The sequence below is a fragment of the Spea bombifrons genome, chromosome 11 (assembly GCF_027358695.1).
Source record: "Spea bombifrons isolate aSpeBom1 chromosome 11, aSpeBom1.2.pri, whole genome shotgun sequence".
In the NCBI taxonomy this organism is placed as follows: domain Eukaryota; kingdom Metazoa; phylum Chordata; class Amphibia; order Anura; family Pelobatidae; genus Spea; species Spea bombifrons.
Window position 1 is genome coordinate 16,648,329 of NC_071097.1, and position 17,132 is coordinate 16,665,460.

The window sequence follows — 17,132 nt, forward strand, 5'->3', positions numbered from 1 at the left end:
GTATGTTTCAGGGTATTGTCTAAAGTATGTTATCTGAGAATAGAGCCTTTTCCACCATATAGAGATGGGAGAAACAGCTTTGACCTTATATATATAATGCTGTTTTGTGTACAGGGCAGATGCTAAAGCAAAGAAAAAAAAAACACACCTTTTATAAAAGCCAAAATAAATATTTAGCAAAGACGTAACTGACGGAAAGGAGACGTGTACACACACTGCAAACTACCCCTCGGGGAGAAAAGCGGAAGCGGTGAGCTGGCTGGGGCAGCCTCCCATTCTACCATCCTGACTGCTCGCCCCAACCAAAGTCATCATTCACTCTCAAGAGACAAGTGTTTTATACGGAATGATATTAAACTGCCGCTTTGCATTGTTTTAAATGAAATAAAATTAGAAATATGAGAAAAAAAAAAAGAAAACCTTGCCCAAAGTCTACATAGGTGCAGCCAGGATAATGCTTCTCTCCACTGGACTGAAAGTTCTCCTTCCGTTGCCGAGGTAAACGGCTAGCGAGACGCTATCTGATGGCTTCAAATCTAGCTGGGGGCTTCAGTGGGAAGTGGTGAGACGTCTAGTCCTGCACGTGGAAGCTGTGTAGTGTCCTATACGCTTGGAGGAGCTGTAAAGCCCGTACTACCAGATTCTGTTCCATTCCAGGATTCTCCTCTGATGTCAAGGAGAGAACGTAGCCATTTCCAGAGAAACTCTTTGCCATAACTCCTTGGTTTGTTTTCCCCGTTTCAAATTTTGGAGGATATCGTTGAACTGCATTGCTCCTAAAGGAGTTAGACAAAACGCGCTCCTTGCACTTCGGATGGCGTTTACAAAGTCATCGTAATCCGCTGGCGTCAGGTGTATCAGCCGATGGTGGATGTACTGCAAAAAAAGTAACAAGACTCGGTCAGCATCTGGGTTTCAGAATCACATCAAAACGAGCAGAAGCCGAGTCAGACACTTCTAATTCAAACTTCGTGATACATTTATGAAACAACCCTAACGTTTATCCCTGGGCCAACTTATACTTTACCCCCCCCACAGATAGAGGCTCCCTTAAATTAAGCCCACAATGGCTTAGCCAGCTTTAATAATAATTAGCCAAGGTAAAAAAAACCTAAACCAAAACACAAAGTCCTAGAACAGAAACGTAAACCATCATCTCCATACCACTGTCCTTTGTTAGATATTAGTAAATTAGTAATGGATAATTGGAAATCTCACGTCAACTTTTTCCCTGAAGCAAAACACAATAGCAAGTATAATAAAAGAAAATCAACAAAAATACATTACAAAAGGTTTATCCACAAGTAATCCCTACATTTTAAAGGGGCACCGTGAAAGCTTTTAACATACCGGTAACTACATTTGTTAATTAAAACTTGCCATAGCTTGTCCTTTTTTTCTCAGCAATTAAAAAGTATATTTTTCTTGCAGCGTAAAATACTGTACTGTGTGTTAGCACTGAAGAAAACGTGGTTTTATCGCTTTATATTCCAGTTATCTGCAGACTCAGAGTTGGCATTGTTGTAAGTCATCAGCATTGCCAAAAAGAGTCAGCTCGTTACGTTACTCGAGCAGGGAAAACACCTAAAGAAGCTACACAAGACAGTGTCGGGTTGGGGGATTTTATAGTTTTAATACAGGAAACTAAATATATTTAATAAAAAATTAATTTGTGAGACTTTCCCTTTAACAATAGGAGAGAGGTATGGCAAAAGGGAAGAATTATTACATACATTGTCAAAGCATGCCATGAAGATAGCGGCTCCCGTGGTATACATATAAAGTAGGCTTTTAACGTATTACAAAAATCAGCATGCGCAGTTACACAGATTGATTTTGTGTATAGATCTGTAAAAGGTAGGTTTTGGGTGAAGTGGCAGATCCTCTTTCGCTATCCTAAACTCAAGGACTATTAAACGGCAATTAAACATGGCAATTTAAAACTTGCACTATAACACTACAGGTTATGAATCATCCCACCATTAAAAAAATCTGTATTTTATGCAATATTCCTTGCACTAAATTCACACAGTTGCAGGCATTGCTTTGTCTGAAGCGGGGGGGGGGGGGTTACCTGCATATAGGACTGTTGGCAGCGTTGCACTAGTTGGTGAAATGCAGGGGTGCGCAGGTGGTTGTGTATGTGTGCCGGGTTTAATCTCTGGAGCGCCTCCATGATGATCTCCTGTAGTACAAACGGGCTGAGCACACCTTTGGCTGCCCCCACGCAGAACTGATGCACATAGTTGACACCTTTGGGGGAAAAAATGAGGAATATTCAAGATAATTAATAGTGTTCGCTAGCTTCGTCACAAGCACTTAGTCATACTGTTAACCGATTCTGAGAAAAAAATGATAGAAATGAGCCCTTTTGTGCTTGTCTAGTGTCAGCCTAATTAAGTAACAGGGCCATAAATTGCATGGGTCACCACAGGTAATGGGCAGCGATGCCCGTGCCCTCTAGCAATGTGCGACACTAGTTCAGGGCTTGATCTCGCACATGAAGGAAGGCGCTATATGAAGTGTTTATTACGCAGCACCTTTTTCCAGACCCTAGTTATGCCTCTGTAGAATAAAGTAATCATTCATGTCGGAATTGATTTACTCTAGCGCAAGCAATCACGTTCTGACACCTAACAAAGTAACATGCTCTCCCCAAGCTAAATTATTCCATCAAATTGTCATGTAACCTCCTTATGTTTCTTCTGTAAGATGCTCACCTTTCTTTCTAAAGATATTTGTATTATTCACTCTAATTCACAAACAGGAATGACATAGAACATTGATTTAACCCATGAAGGTCCCTTCAGTGCTAGAGATAATGAAGGTCATATTTTCTGCTAGTGCATTCTAGCAAACAAGCCAGAGGCGATGAGCTCTCGCTGAAAGGTCAGTTAGCCGAGGATGCATAAACTCAGACTCATTAACACAAAGTGGTTTTTGCAACAGGAGGACCTTGGCATTCGACAGAGCATACAAGATGAGAAAATTCACATGTAGAGACACCAAAGCATAGGCGAGTTAACTCTTGTGTTCCTTACCTAATTTGGCAGCTAAACCCAGCAGCCACTTCACGTCTTCTGTATAAGGGGGGCTTCTAGAGAAGTTGTTTGGGTGGTCATTGTGGGCTCTCCGACCCAGCATCTCTAAAGCCAACATCCCTGGAGACAAGACATGGTTTGTGGGTGAATGTTAATGTATTTGGCACATTCAAATAACTTCTCCCAAAGTTACACAACATATGCAGCTGTACAGTATTACTTTATCTGTACAATTAAATGAAATCTGAATATACATGCAACACTATAACTACACGCTCGCTTGTTCTCTTCTTTTTAGTCCATTTGAACCATGAAAGATAATTAATTATAATGCGCACACAAAATCATCACCAGTTACGTTTTCTTTGGGGAAAATAATACTCTGCATGGAATTAATGTATGTTCAGAACATTACTCAATCATCGTGTTTCCATTTCCGTAACCTGGGGTTTACTTACCGACTCGGTAGGCTGAGTGGAGGTAGTGCAGGCCCTGCGGGCTAACGGGCTGACTGTGCTGTTCGTCTTCTGATGGAAAGCTCCCAGTGACGAGCGATGCAGGCTGAGTGCTCACACTCGTCAGATTCGATGCCTGGATGGCTGGAAATGCTGTTCCCGTATGGACGGTCCCTACTAGAAACAAGAGAAGCAGTAACTGCAGAGAGGTCATTGTGATGTCCCGTTTCCTTCCTGCCATGGGAATTCCATGACAACTTGGTGTTGGATTCTCCAGACTTTCTGGAAAGGAGCCTTACATAACTCCAAATTAATATTTCCCTTCTGTACATGGTTATCTACTGTCCAGCCATATCAACCCACTGTCACAGGAGGCTGAAATAAGCCAGATGGAGCATAAACACACTAGTTTTATTCTTCCAAATGACTTCTCTAGCGAATAAGCCCCGCAGAATTGAATTTTTGATAAAGGAAAGAGCTTGCAGAGGAGTTGCGGCTCCCCAATGAAGGATGCCCATTTACTCACTTGCTACATTCGATGTCAGAGACAGTCCCGCTTCTGTGTGGTACGGATGGACCGCAATCTGTGTCATCGAAGGGACAGGCGCCCCAGGAAAGGACACCGCAGTAGCTGCCAAAGATGGAGTTGTTACAGTGTACGGATACTGGCCACCTATGAATGCTGGGTGAACACTCTGCAATACAAGTGTTAGACTATCACACAGGGACCCACAACTGTATAAGGCTGTGGCTACAAAGAAACTGAAAATAGATTAACATTTCAAATATCAATTATGTGAATGGGCTGTAAAACCTACAAAACAAAAGAGCAAACAATTTGTGCCAATTAGGTTAATAAAGCTAATAGTATAACAAACCTCTTTATTAAAGTTGTACTATATTGAGTGTTAAGACAAATCAAAGATTAACAAACTGGATCAATGAATCTTTTACTTTTCTTCAAAATAGTGGCATTACCCTAAAAATCGTTGGTTGGTATGTGCATGCAGTATATACTGGATGGGCCGTGTAAGCTGTCATGATGGTGTATGTAAGTGCCCACCGTCAGATAATACATATTACATTATTATATTGCCCACCATAAGATAACTATTTACTAATGAGGTGTGTTTTCAACGTAGAAATAAATCAGTACCATGTCCTAGTGATTCACTACAGTCTGGTAAAGGGTCTTTTACATTTGGGCACACATCATGCCTTTCCGATTAAATTCAATTTATAAATACATACGTCAATGTATTTGTGACAGGACCGCATAGGTCCATATGCAAACTGGCTATTTCCCATTGTGGCACATTATTTGCATTTGCCATAAAAGCCCTACCAATGATTTACATCTTCCTAACTTCCAATTGAGCCTGCGAGACCGCTGCAAAAGTAAATCAGAAATTGTTCACCAAATGTTAAAATGTTTTCTTTCCACCACTTCCAGCAACCTTACCTGCGTATACAGGGTTCCTGGGACTGGAAAGACGGCAGACTGGGGGATTTGCTGGCGGGGGATTCCTATGTACTGCGGGCTGCACACAGACGGTATGTGCGTTTGCAACGTGGTGTAAGGATGAAGTCCTTGTGTGTGCGCATGAGCCATTGCTGTATGTTGCTGGTAAATTGTTGATCCAACAGATATCACCGGCACCACCGTTGCTGCGGTCACTGCCGCGGCCACAGTAACAGTGGAAGTTTCTGGAATTATCCGACTATCTGCTATTCCTCGGACAGCTTCGACCACAGAGCGAGCTCCTCCTGCGCTGCAGCCGGTGGCTCCCTCACGCTGTGCAGGAGTTCCACCAACCATCTGTTCATACAACCAGTACCACTGATGGGCCACCTCGAACAAGACCTCTGGATAAACACCTCCACCCTTAGCAGCATCTTCTACAGCCATACATGCTTTCTCTAACATAAGGTTATCCTAGAGAAAAAAACAGATAAATTAATTTAAAATGTGTTGAAATACTTGTAGTACCTGCTACAGATCACGGATCCAGTATATGATATGCTTTCCAGACTCTACGTACCTGCTCCTTGCACTGTACCAGAGCTCTCTGGATTTCATTAGGGTTCAATGCATGCGCATGGGGAAGGCAGCTAAGAGCGAGTTCAGCTGCGGCACGAACCATGTTTGAATCCCTAGCTCTGGAAGCCCTGTCTGCGAGAGATGCCACCTCCGGTGGGGTGAGATGCCCATCCCAGCACTCCACCAGGATATTTAAGGCTGCGCTGCCAATTTCCATGGCTTGGCCTAGAATTACAAAAAAAGTCTGTTACAATATTCAGTTATTAACAAACAAAAAAAAACTTTAGCAGCAAAAGGTTTTTGAAAGTACTGTGCATTTTTAAAACAGCTTTTGCATTGGAATGTTTTCAGGCGGCTGCATATTAGTTTCTTTGTACCTGTTTAAGCGGTGTTATCTGGGACAAATCTGCTAGACAAACCTTGATCCCTTGTCACACTGCCTTGTGGTATACAAATAGAAAGGCTTGGTCTTAATCACCCAGCCTGGCACTATGGCATTGCCATAATAAATCATTTTGAGCAGGGAAAGTCACCTAAAATAACAGCAGCAGCCTCTAGCTCCGAAGGTAAAAGAAGTTTGTTGGATCAAAAATAAATAGAACCAAAGTGACAAAAACTGTACTTTATACAGCACTGTATTTTATGCTTCAGTGGGACTTCATCTTAAAATGAGGCGATGCTTCATCAGGAAACATGGCTGAAGTGCAGGCTACTTTTTTTTTTGTTTTTTTTACCAAGTATAAAGACACAAATTATGTTTGTATAAATTGTACTAAGCAAGCTAAACGAGACCAAAAAAGGCTAAGGCATCGCCAGCGCATCCAGTGAAACGTGGATCGGACTAAGCTTTAGACACTCACAGTGCAGCCCCCCATTTTATTTTTCACTGAAATGGCTGACTTTTATCAGTAGTGTAGGCTTATAATCAGCAAATCTAAATAACCCTTTTTTTCTGCAAAAAAGTTTAATTTTCCAACTTCAATAATAAAAGAATGCATGCTCCAATTTGCAAAATAGACTCCAACCTGCATTAAAAAAATTAAAATTTTGAGTACAACTGTATGAACGCAAGGGTCGGTGCTGTAGTATTCTCACCAGTTATCCAGGATACATGTGAAGAGTATGTTCTAGACAGCCAATTAGGAGAAACAAAATTATGGAGACCCAAGGCATACAGTCCTATTTCAAAGGCACAGAGGTGCAGGTTGCGGTGGGGTCCTTGGTGTCCACCGCTAGATGATGGATGCGTGAAGATGGAGGTGCTGCTGTTTCCTCCAGCTTTAATCAGGACAGTCTTGGCCAGCTCGAAGTAAAAGTGGGCAGCAGCTTCAGAGGGCTGATTAGGGACGTGGGGCGCATGGCTCTCCAAGCGACGTCCTTTGTATCTGGAAACAATTTCATGGATTTAGAGGAGGCCGAGCTGTAGGAATGATTGCTTAGGATAATAAATCACCTGGCAGCGCCTTACCTTCCAACTTCGACTGTCTTGGCTCGAGCTCCGCCACTGGCCCTTCTGCTGCCACTGGAGGAGGATGATCCCAGAGAGTCACTGGAGGAGCTGCTGATACTATCACTATCTTGGCCTCTTCCCCAAGGCGTTGCTCCCCAACCTCCACGTAAAGGACGCCGGCTCAAAGTCGGGGAACTATCGGATGTTGTTTCTGGTGCACTGCTGTCAATGCTGGCCATGCCTATAACACCAAGCATAGCTTTAATGTAACAGAAAAGACTATTTTACTAAATCTTTTAGCCCCGGTTCAGACAGATGGCATCTGGGGTTATGGACACCATGGCATACTTTTAACGGGTAATTCTACACCCATTTAGGGTCAGTTATCACTCAATGGAATATTTGAATGAGCTTTCCACTTCTATTGTTATTCTAAATTAGTCATACACAGCAAATATAATTTTATAGTTCAAATCAATCAGCAAATAAGAGCAGTCCTGGAGCTTTCAATTCAATTGCAAAACAAGCTGAAATCTTTAAGGGGTGGGGCGACGACAAAGAAACAAAAACTCACAATAACCTGGTTGCATAAGTGTGTACACCCTTAAACTAATACTTTGTTGAAGCACCTTTTGATCTCCAAGACTTACCTGTGTGTTTCTTTTTCTGACGTACAGGTGACCCCCAGCATCTGCCATTGTAACCTCCTCTGTTTCCCAGAGCGAGACGGCTTGGAACCTTCCCTTCCTGCTTATAGACCTGGGCTTCCCCCGCAGGCTCGTTAGTTGATCTCTGAGAGCTATCTGTAATACATGGTAATGCCATTTCAAACGCGCACTGCCAATGACTTTTGATCTGCTGATTGTTCTTGGCAAACCCATAACAATAGAAGAAACACAGGATCGCCTTCACATGTGTGTTTTGTTTTGGTAGGAATACAACATAATATAATCTATTAGCATCTCGTCAGCAGAGATGCTTAATAGAAATAAAGTTTTCAAAGCGTTTTCATGCTTGCCTGCTGTAATCAGGATTACGTTGGGCAAACCGCAATCTCCAATATCAGAGTTTCTCAACACTGGTCTCCAAATGCCGGCAGCAGTATAGGATATGCTTAAATGAGGAGATGTGGGTCACGCTGTTTATCGTTTAACCCTGTGCTATTGAAATGGGTCACTTAGGTTTACATGAGGAGACATAGAAATGGTGTTCTTGATAAACACTGTTCTAAAGCTCTTACACAATGCTGGGATTTTTATCCATTAGGCATTCTGCATACTAACAAACTGTTAGTTTGATGGAGAGCAATGCTAGTGTACCCTGTGTGTTCTTCTCTGGAAAGTTTTCACCTAGGTTTCCATGGACCGCAGTGGCCACTCCTGGTTGCTGGTGAGCTGCTGGGCTACCTGATATTAGGATTGCGGCAGATGACTGCGAGGCATGCTTAGAAGGAGATTTTTGGTTTGCAGTAGTTGGTTTACTGGAAGAGTAGAAGGAACTCAGGGTCTGCGGTTTGTGCGTCTGACTTTCTCTGTCCAACAACTTATCCAAAATCTGGATTGTAAAAAAAAAAAAAAGTAAAAAAAATAAAAGACAAATCATTTTCATGTACAGCAAGACCTATTAGCAGTCATTGTAATACCTTTTTTAACTTGGACTGGTCGTCTTTGTAAGTTATCATTAGGTCAAGAGCCAAATCCCCCTTCTCTCGTCTAGTGCCTTCACAAAGTAACGGATGTTCAGCTTCACTGACTGTGGTCTTCATTCCTACAAAGAGGGTCGTGATAAAAATGAGGAATTACTCAACTAACAGACCACATGGATTCATATGCATACCACATACATACAGTATTTCTATAAAAACGCTGCGGCTTTCCAACCCTCTTAAATGTATATAACATATTAACTACCTAATTGCTGCCTCATCAAAACAATTTGGCTCCTAATTAGGCCTATCTGTATCTCAGAGTTAAAAGCATGAGTACTCAATACAGTAGTTGCATATCTCAGCTTATCTCTTTTGTTTAACAAGAACAGCAAGCAAAATACATATATAACTTTCCCCCTTTAATGTAAGCAATTGAATGCATCACATATTTCCACCAGGGGGAAGCAGCAGCGTGGAAAGTGTGCAGATCTTCAACAAAGAAGACCAAATTCCCCACCAACATTTGCACTGGAAATTCGTGTTTTATAGTTATTGCTACAAGACAATATAAACCAGGGCTTATCTATGAACTTCATAAAGTCTGTGACTAGAGGAGGAAAACAGACAAAAACAATCATCAATAGGTACATCCCAAAGGTAAACACTCTGAACATACCCAATGCGGCCACAGCGGCTTCAAACCCAAGTTCTTCATCCCCAGGCATCTCACTGTTGCGGTTCCGACTTGGAGGCCGGGAGCCTGTGGGGGAAACTGCTGCAAAAAGGAAGAAAATGAATAGGAGTAATAGCACTGCAAACAGTGGACACATTCCCTATGCATTAAGTCGTGTTTCAACAAGAAAATCACAGGTCCTCGTGAAGACAACATAGCGTCCATGATGAAAAATGATAAAAGGGTTTGTACTGTGTTAGCCGTTGAGAAAACAGGAGAAAAGTATAGTTAAAATGATACCATTTATTGGGAGTTTAATTGCAAGTTTTCGAGACCAAGTTGTTAGGTCCCTTCCTCTTCCATTGAATAGAATGGTGGAGGAACTGTTACGAAGTGCTGCAAGGACAATTTGGCAAAGACATTCAGGTCAACTTAGTACATATCAATAGGACAAGCTACAGCAACTTGTATATCCTCAAAAATGTCAAGTTGCTGTTGAGTTGGATCTACTGGTATCAAGCTTGACAGTTGATGGTAAAGTTGGGGTATACAGAGTTTAACCGAGCCGACTGTAAAGCCGACTTGTTTAAGCAAATTCAATTGAGTTGGCTAAAACTGAACAATTTGTCCACTCCTCGAAGTGAACCTGGAAGGCCAACTTGACTGAATTTGATTTAATGTGAAAAGCAACTTTAGTAAAAACGTGTAGCAAAGTTGTCATTTTGGGTTCAATTGAAAGTCGTGTTTACTTTAGTAAATTGACACGTTAATTAATTTCAGCTAGCCCCAATGAAACTCACTTAAAGTGAAGTAGTGGAAAGTAATCACGGATTGCAATAATTGTTTTTCTATTGTCCTGGCTGCCTCAATGGTATACACATGCTTCTCCGAAGTTATAACACTGAACGGAAGTGGTTGCCAAGTTCAAGTACCAAGCCCTGAGAACCAGCAACCAGGTTCAGATCAACGATTTACGCAAATTAATCCTCTGATTAAAACACAGCAAGAAGCAGCATTACCTGGAGCGCAAAGGACATCAAAGATAAAACTAGCCAGCATGAGAGGCAGGACAGGCCGGTAGTCACAGAGCGTTCCATCACGCAAATCCTTCGCTCGCCCACGAATAATGTTCATTTCATTGCTATCCAGTGGAATCTTTTTAAGAAGTGACACAATTTCAGACTCTTGATATGCCAGCTTTACCTGGAGGCCAACAGAAAGGTAAGCATTAACAAATAACTGAAAAATCTTTATATACACATACCGCTATAATACTTGCACCAAGTGCACCAGTCCTCAATACAGGAATTCAAAATGATAATGCTTCTTTTCTAACTTAAGTATTGTTAGATGAGCAGAACTGCATTTCCCAGAATCCTATGCAGTAAACCACAGACGTACAATATAGCCAAAAGGACAGATTCATGATATTTTCCCCAGGACCCCTGGTGGTGAGGGGTCTGCATTTGTTGCATCATTTATATATTTAGAACAAACACCAAAAAATAGTCACCTGCGCACTATCCCAAATCCCTATGCTTATGTAGACAAATGGAGGTTTTTAGTTTCACTCCAATGGCCATTTAAAGTGGAAGCTCATCTGCCACGTCACTGCAAACCTCTTAGCCGAGCCCTACACTGAACAATTCACCTTGCTACTTTGAGCTAAAGGTAAGCATAGGGATTTAGGATAGTGCGCAGGTAACAATTTCTTGGTGTTTGCTCTATGTATTTTGGGTTGATGAATACTATAGCCGTTGCTGCCGCCCAAGAGTGATGGGAGTTAGAGCACATGGCTTTCTTCTGTGTGTCATTTATATATTTGCCTGCACTGCACAGCAGCACTACAGTGCTGGTTGTGCACAGATGGAGGCTTCACTTGGTCTCTGGGATTCACTCTCACTTGCAGCAGAATTTAGAGACACAGATGCTGAATTGTGTATTCCACGGGACTTAATATATTGCAGAGTTCTTTTAACTTTCCATAAAGAAGAATAAATAAATAAAGAAGAGCCCAGATCAAGTATGCACCAGACAGAAATGTTTTGGACAGCTTGCCTGCTGTAATATTTAAGTCAAATTTTTCTTTCTGGCATAAAATGAAATGTACCAGCAGGAAATATTTTCTGCTCTAGCAGTAGTAACCATCTGTTAGTACAAATCTCCCTCTTTGTGCAGTAGAGCATTAAAACTAAATGGTAAAACGGATAAAGTGTGCGTGTGTGTAATATATATAATATATAATATATATACCTCCAGTGCTTTGGTGGAGGCTGGGGGTCTCTGAAGCTCCAAGGCAAACATCCCAATGCAGAAAGCCAGGTTGTGGTACTCCTGCCGCTCACTCAGCACGGATAGGAGGAAAGCTGCTTTGGACAATGTATTTGTAGCTATCCAGGTCTGCTTGCTGGTAGAAACTTTGTTCTTTTTACCCTAGTGAATAAGATAAACTTTGGAAATATTCATGCAACATGGAATAAGTTTTGTTTTCTTGGATTTATTGAAATGATGCATCTATTTTCCTACTCAAACTGAACCGAGATGAATGCATTAAAAGCATTCACTTGTTCTGGGAATTAATCAATAGGTAACACTAAGAACAAGTGAAAACATCTCACAGAGAAGCCTGCTTTACAAGGAGGAGACACTACAAGCCCTATAAACACTGTGACTTTTCAAATTAACTGAATATGCACATATGCAATGTAAACATACACTAGTACAGAGAATGAAATAAAGGTTTTTCTGGCACACAATTGTACAAGTAATAGCTAGGTTGAAAAATTAAACATATGTAGGGTCTAGTGGCACAATCAACATGGAATGCAAGGTGCCATCTACAAAAGCTATTGGAAAAAACTGCTAAATTGATTCTAATATTTGTCCTGAATTTAGAAATACTCAATGTTTTTATAATTTATTTTTTGCACATTAGAGGGCAATAAATAAAAGTAGCATATGGCCATTTCAAAACTGGTCATTTTGCCCCATGTCCTATTTGGGACATCTTTGAAGCCGATGATGTCAATTTACCCCCATCAAACCATCTGTGTTACAAAACTAGACACACAGGGTAACTCAAATGCTAGTATTTTAACTATTTCCATGCAAGTCTATTGCCAGCCTTTTCCAAATTTTGTGGTAGTCATATTTTTTATTTTTTACACACACACACCGTGCTTCAGGTACAAATTTACAGCTCCTGGTATACGTCACTGTCAAACACCCCAATATGTGCTAAGCAACATTGCTTCAGTACGGTGACCCCTCCCCATGCATAGGTTTATCAGGTTGTTGTTTTTTTTTTGTTTTGTTTTTTTAAGGCATTTTGACATCTGGTCACGCTATGCCCATGTCCTATTTGGGACATCTTTGAGTCCGGCAAATTCAATTTAACCTATCAAACCATACATTTTTAAAAACTAGATGAGTATTTCAAATGCCAGTGTTTTAACTATTTCCATGCCATGTTTTATGTGAAGATACAGCACTAATTCATACATTTTTTAAAACTACATGAGTATTTCAAATGCCAGTGTTTTAACTCTTTCCATGCCATGTTTTATGTGAAGATACAGCACTAATTCTAGGACTTGCTCATAAAAAATAGTAATTTTACTTACCGTAAATTCTTTTTTCCTTAGTGTAGTGTCAGTACCACGGGGTGTCGCTCTTCCTGGGACAAGGACCTAGAACCGAAGAGGTTAAGATACCTCCTAACCCCTCCTACTCCTCCCTATAAGAGACCCGGCAACCCTCATACCTCCAGAAAGTACCAAGACACACCAGATAGCTTGCAAAAAAAATATAATTTAATACAAGAATGCACAGGGAGGGATACATGTACTGACACTACACTAAGGAAAAAAGAATTTACGGTAAGTAAAATTACTATTTTTCCCGTCGTGTAGTGTCAGTACCACGGGGATATAGCAAGATGACCCCTCCTGGGTGGGGGGAAAAAATGGTCACGAGGTAACTGCCTGAAGCACCTTACGCCCGAAGTCAGCATCAGAGGAGGAGAAGATGTCTAGCCGGTAATGCTTGATAAACGTGTGAAAGGAAGACCAAGTAGCTGCTTTGCATATTTCTTCTGGAGATGCCGAAGACCTTTCAGCCCAGGATGTAGCCATAGCTCTGGTGGAGTGAGCAGTAACGTGGGATGAAAGAACCTGACCGCTGAGAGAGTAGGTTAAGCGAATAGTGTCGGAAAGCCATCGAGATATCGTGTGCTTGGAGGCCGCATTGCCTGTAGATCTACCAAAATAATTAATAAACAACTGATCCATGGAGCGGAAAAAGGCAGTGCGGTCTATATAAATTCGTAGAGCTCTGCGGACGTCTAAAGTGTGCCAGAGTGATTCTTCCGGAGTTGAAGGAGACGGGAAGAAAGAGGGCAAAATTAATGGCTGATTGACATTAGCTTCCGAGATAACCTTGGGCAAAAAAGAAGGTTTAACATACAGGACGACTTTATCTTGGTGGAAAATGGTAAATTCTGGAGCCGCGGAAAGAGCCTGAAGTTCACTGACCCTCCTCGCTGAGGTAATGGCTACCAGAAAAGCCGTCTTGAGGGATAAAAATTTTAGAGATACCTCTTCCAAAGGTTCGAATGGTTCAGAGCAGAGTGCTTGGAGGACCAATGACAAATCCCAGGAGGGAAAATGCGACCGTCTGGGAGGCCGTTGAATGATGGCAGCCTTAAAGAAACGCCTGACGAGAATTTGGGATGCCAACTCAGACAGGAGAAAATGACTCAGGGCTGAAACCTGTCCCTTAAGCGTCGAGACTGTGAGACCCGCTGAAAAACCTTCCTGCAAAAAATCCAGAACAGAACTTGTGGGGGGAGAAGAGAAATCCAAACCTTTGGAGACACACCAGTGGAGGAATTTATTCCAGACTCGAAGATAAATAGTGGACGTAGATCTTCGTACTGAACCCAAGAGGATCTCTGACATAGAATTGGAAATGCCTCTGCTCTGGAGGATCATCCTTGCAGCAGCCAGGCCGTCAATCTGAACTGCAGAAGAACCTCCTTGGACAGGTTCTTGTTTTCCAGAAGATGGGAGGAAACTGGCAGCTCCCATACTGAAATTGCCATACTGAGCAGCTCCGAAAACCAACTTCGATTCGGCCAATAAGGGAGAATAGCTAAAACCCTGGCTCTGTCTACCCGAATCTTGAGGAGGATCCGAGGAATCATGGCTACTGGAGGAAACACATAAGCCATCTTGAAAGACCAAATCACTGACATTCCGTCTAGCAGGGGAGGATTGTCCTGCCTGTAAAGGGAGGCGAACACTGGTAATTTCCTGTTTTGTCTGGTCGCCATAAGGTCTATATCTGGTAGGCCGAATCTTTGAACTAGGAGAGAAAAAATGCTTTTGTCCAGGGACCAGTTTGCTTGGGAGCAACGGGATCTGCTGAGATCGTCCGCCAGACTGTTGTCTACTCCTTTGATATGTGTCGCTGCTAAATCCTCCAGGTTTCTTTGGGCCCAGCGCATGAGATGGTCTGAAAGGTCCTGTAGTTTTGGAATTCGGGTGCCACCTTGTCTGTTTATATATGAGACTGTGGTGGCATTGTCGGACTGGATTCTCACAGCTTTCCCCCGTAATCTTGGACCGAAGGTCTTGAGAGCCAGGAACACAGCTTTCAGTTCCCGAAAGTTTGATGATTGGGCTTGATCGATTAAGGACCAGGTGCCCTGACTGCAGAGGTCGCGTAGATGAGCTCCCCAGCCTACCTTGGAGGCATCCGTGGTGAGGGTGACCCAATGGCGTGGTAGAAAAGATCGCCCCTGGGAGAGGCGCCCCTTCGCTTTCCACCAATTCAGCCGGAGTAAAACCTCCCTGGATACCGTGAAGGTAACATCTAGATCTCCCGGTCTCCTGGACCACTGTTGTAGGATGTCCCATTGCAGGGGTCTCAACTGTGCTTTGGACCAGCTGACTGCCAGAATACACGCTGTAAGACTGCCCAGGATACTCATAGCCAACCTGAAGGGAAGAGTTGGATTTCGTTGCAGAAAGGAAACCTGATTCTTTATCTTCTTGATCTTGGAGCGCGGGAGATAAAGTCTCGAAGAGACGGAATCCACTATGAGCCCCAGAAACTGGATCTTCGTAGTTGGAATAAGGTTGGACTTTTTGTAATTTATTATCCAGCCGTGTTCCCCCAAGCATCGGGTCGCAAAGCTGAGATGTGCCCGGAGCTCCTGAGAAGAACTTGCTTTTAGCAGCCAATCGTCTAGATAAGGGACAACTGTGATCCCCTCTTTCCGTAAAGCCGCTGCAATAGGAGTTAAAAGCTTTGTGAAGATCCGAGGAGCTGACGACAGGCCAAAAGGGAGAGCAGTAAACTGGAAATGACGAACTTTTGTCCCGACTCTTATGGCAAACCTGAGATATTTCCTGGAGGCTATGGCGATAGGCACATGGAGATAGGCATCTTTTAGGTCTAACGTAACCATAAAGTCCCCTTGTCTCAACAGGCGGGTAACCGTGAGAATGGATTCCATTCTGAAGTGACGGTAAGGAATACACGCATTGACCCTCTTTAAATCCAGAATTGGACGGAAGGACCCATCCGGCTTTGAGACCAGGAAGAGACGGGAATAAACTCCCTGAAACTCCTGATTCTTTGGAACAGGCTCTATGACACCCTTTTTTAGAAGGGTAAGGCTTTCGGCAAACAGTGCTGAGTTCTTCACCTGAGATGGGTAAAACGAAATCAGGAACAGAGGACGAGGAAAACTGGAAAACTTTATCCTGTACCCGTCCGCAATGATTCTTAGGACCCAGGAATTGTTTGTGGTTTGTCTCCATTTTGGTAGGAACCATTGCAGACGACCTCCAACACCGTCAGAACTTCCTACCCTCTGGTTTCTTAGGGTGTTCCTGAAACTTTCTCTCGTGTTGTTTACGAAAGGCTTGAGTCTTGAAAACTGGTTGAAAAGGCCTGGAAGGTCTATACTGGTATCGTTTGTTCCATCTGCTTTTCCTATCCTGAGGAAGTGCCTTTTTAGTATCAGACATGTGTCTGATCAGTTCCTCCAAGGAAGAACCGAATAGCTTGGTTCTTTCAAAGGGCAGATCGCATAGCGTAGATTTGGAGGCAGTATCTGCTGCCCAGGAACGCAACCATAATGCCCTTCTGGCAACGGAAGACAAACCCATGTTACGGGCTGAAAGCTTAAGGCCCTCTTCTGCAGCTTCCAGCAGGAAGCTATTAGCCAGTCTCAAGTTTTTGAATAGTTTAGACAAATCTTCATCCATAGATTCTGAAAGACTGCTTTCTAAGGACTGCAACCAGACACCTTGCGCTTTTGCCACAGATGCGCTAGACAACGCCACTTTACACTGGAACCCAGATGATTGGTAAACCCGTCTGCAAGACGTTTCTGCCCTCTTATCCATAGGATCCTTAAGACCAGCCACCTCACTAATGGGAATGGTCGTACGTTTGGAAAGCTGGGCTATCTGGACGTCTACTTTAGGGATATCTTCCCATTTTTCATCGCCTTGAAGGTGAAAAAGCTGCTTAGAGTGCTTTGATATAAAGGCTCTTTTGCCTGGATTATTCCACTCTCTATACATGAGATTCTGCATGTGAGATAACATAGGCAACCCTTTGGGGTGCGCTGACAGGTCTGAATCCTGAAAAAGCCGTGAGACTTCCTTAACAAATTTACGCAGCTCCTGTGGAGGAAAATTGGACTCATCCTCTGATTCTTCGCTAGAAGAAGCTGAGTAGGATGAACTCGAAACCTCTCCAGAGGATAAATCAGAATGAGGGGATGATACCCTCTTACGTTTGTGGGAT

At 42.7% G+C, this 17,132-nt stretch overlaps 1 protein-coding gene across 4 annotated transcripts in view; it reads right to left on the reverse strand.

The window, feature by feature from the left end:
- Nucleotides 1-672: 672 nt before the first annotated feature.
- Nucleotides 673-17,132, reverse strand: part of ZSWIM8 (zinc finger SWIM-type containing 8) — a 51,757-nt gene continuing 35,297 nt past the window's right edge. Inside the window, exons 13-27 of one of the 4 annotated variants that reach the window (XM_053450552.1) lie at nt 11,562-11,741; nt 10,328-10,511; nt 9,312-9,410; nt 8,630-8,754; nt 8,307-8,541; nt 7,638-7,790; nt 7,006-7,228; nt 6,633-6,922; nt 5,539-5,762; nt 4,959-5,432; nt 4,023-4,191; nt 3,500-3,673; nt 3,042-3,161; nt 2,075-2,253; nt 673-876 (exon numbers count right to left, since the gene is read on the reverse strand). In XM_053450552.1, coding sequence (XP_053306527.1) covers nt 673-876; nt 2,075-2,253; nt 3,042-3,161; nt 3,500-3,673; nt 4,023-4,191; nt 4,959-5,432; nt 5,539-5,762; nt 6,633-6,922; nt 7,006-7,228; nt 7,638-7,790; nt 8,307-8,541; nt 8,630-8,754; nt 9,312-9,410; nt 10,328-10,511; nt 11,562-11,741 — 3,033 coding nt within the window. The remainder of the gene's footprint in view (nt 877-2,074; nt 2,254-3,041; nt 3,162-3,499; nt 3,674-4,022; nt 4,192-4,958; nt 5,433-5,538; nt 5,763-6,632; nt 6,923-7,005; nt 7,229-7,637; nt 7,791-8,306; nt 8,542-8,629; nt 8,755-9,311; nt 9,411-10,327; nt 10,512-11,561; nt 11,742-17,132) is intronic. The other 3 variants (XM_053450554.1, XM_053450555.1, XM_053450553.1) reach the window with 3 other exon arrangements.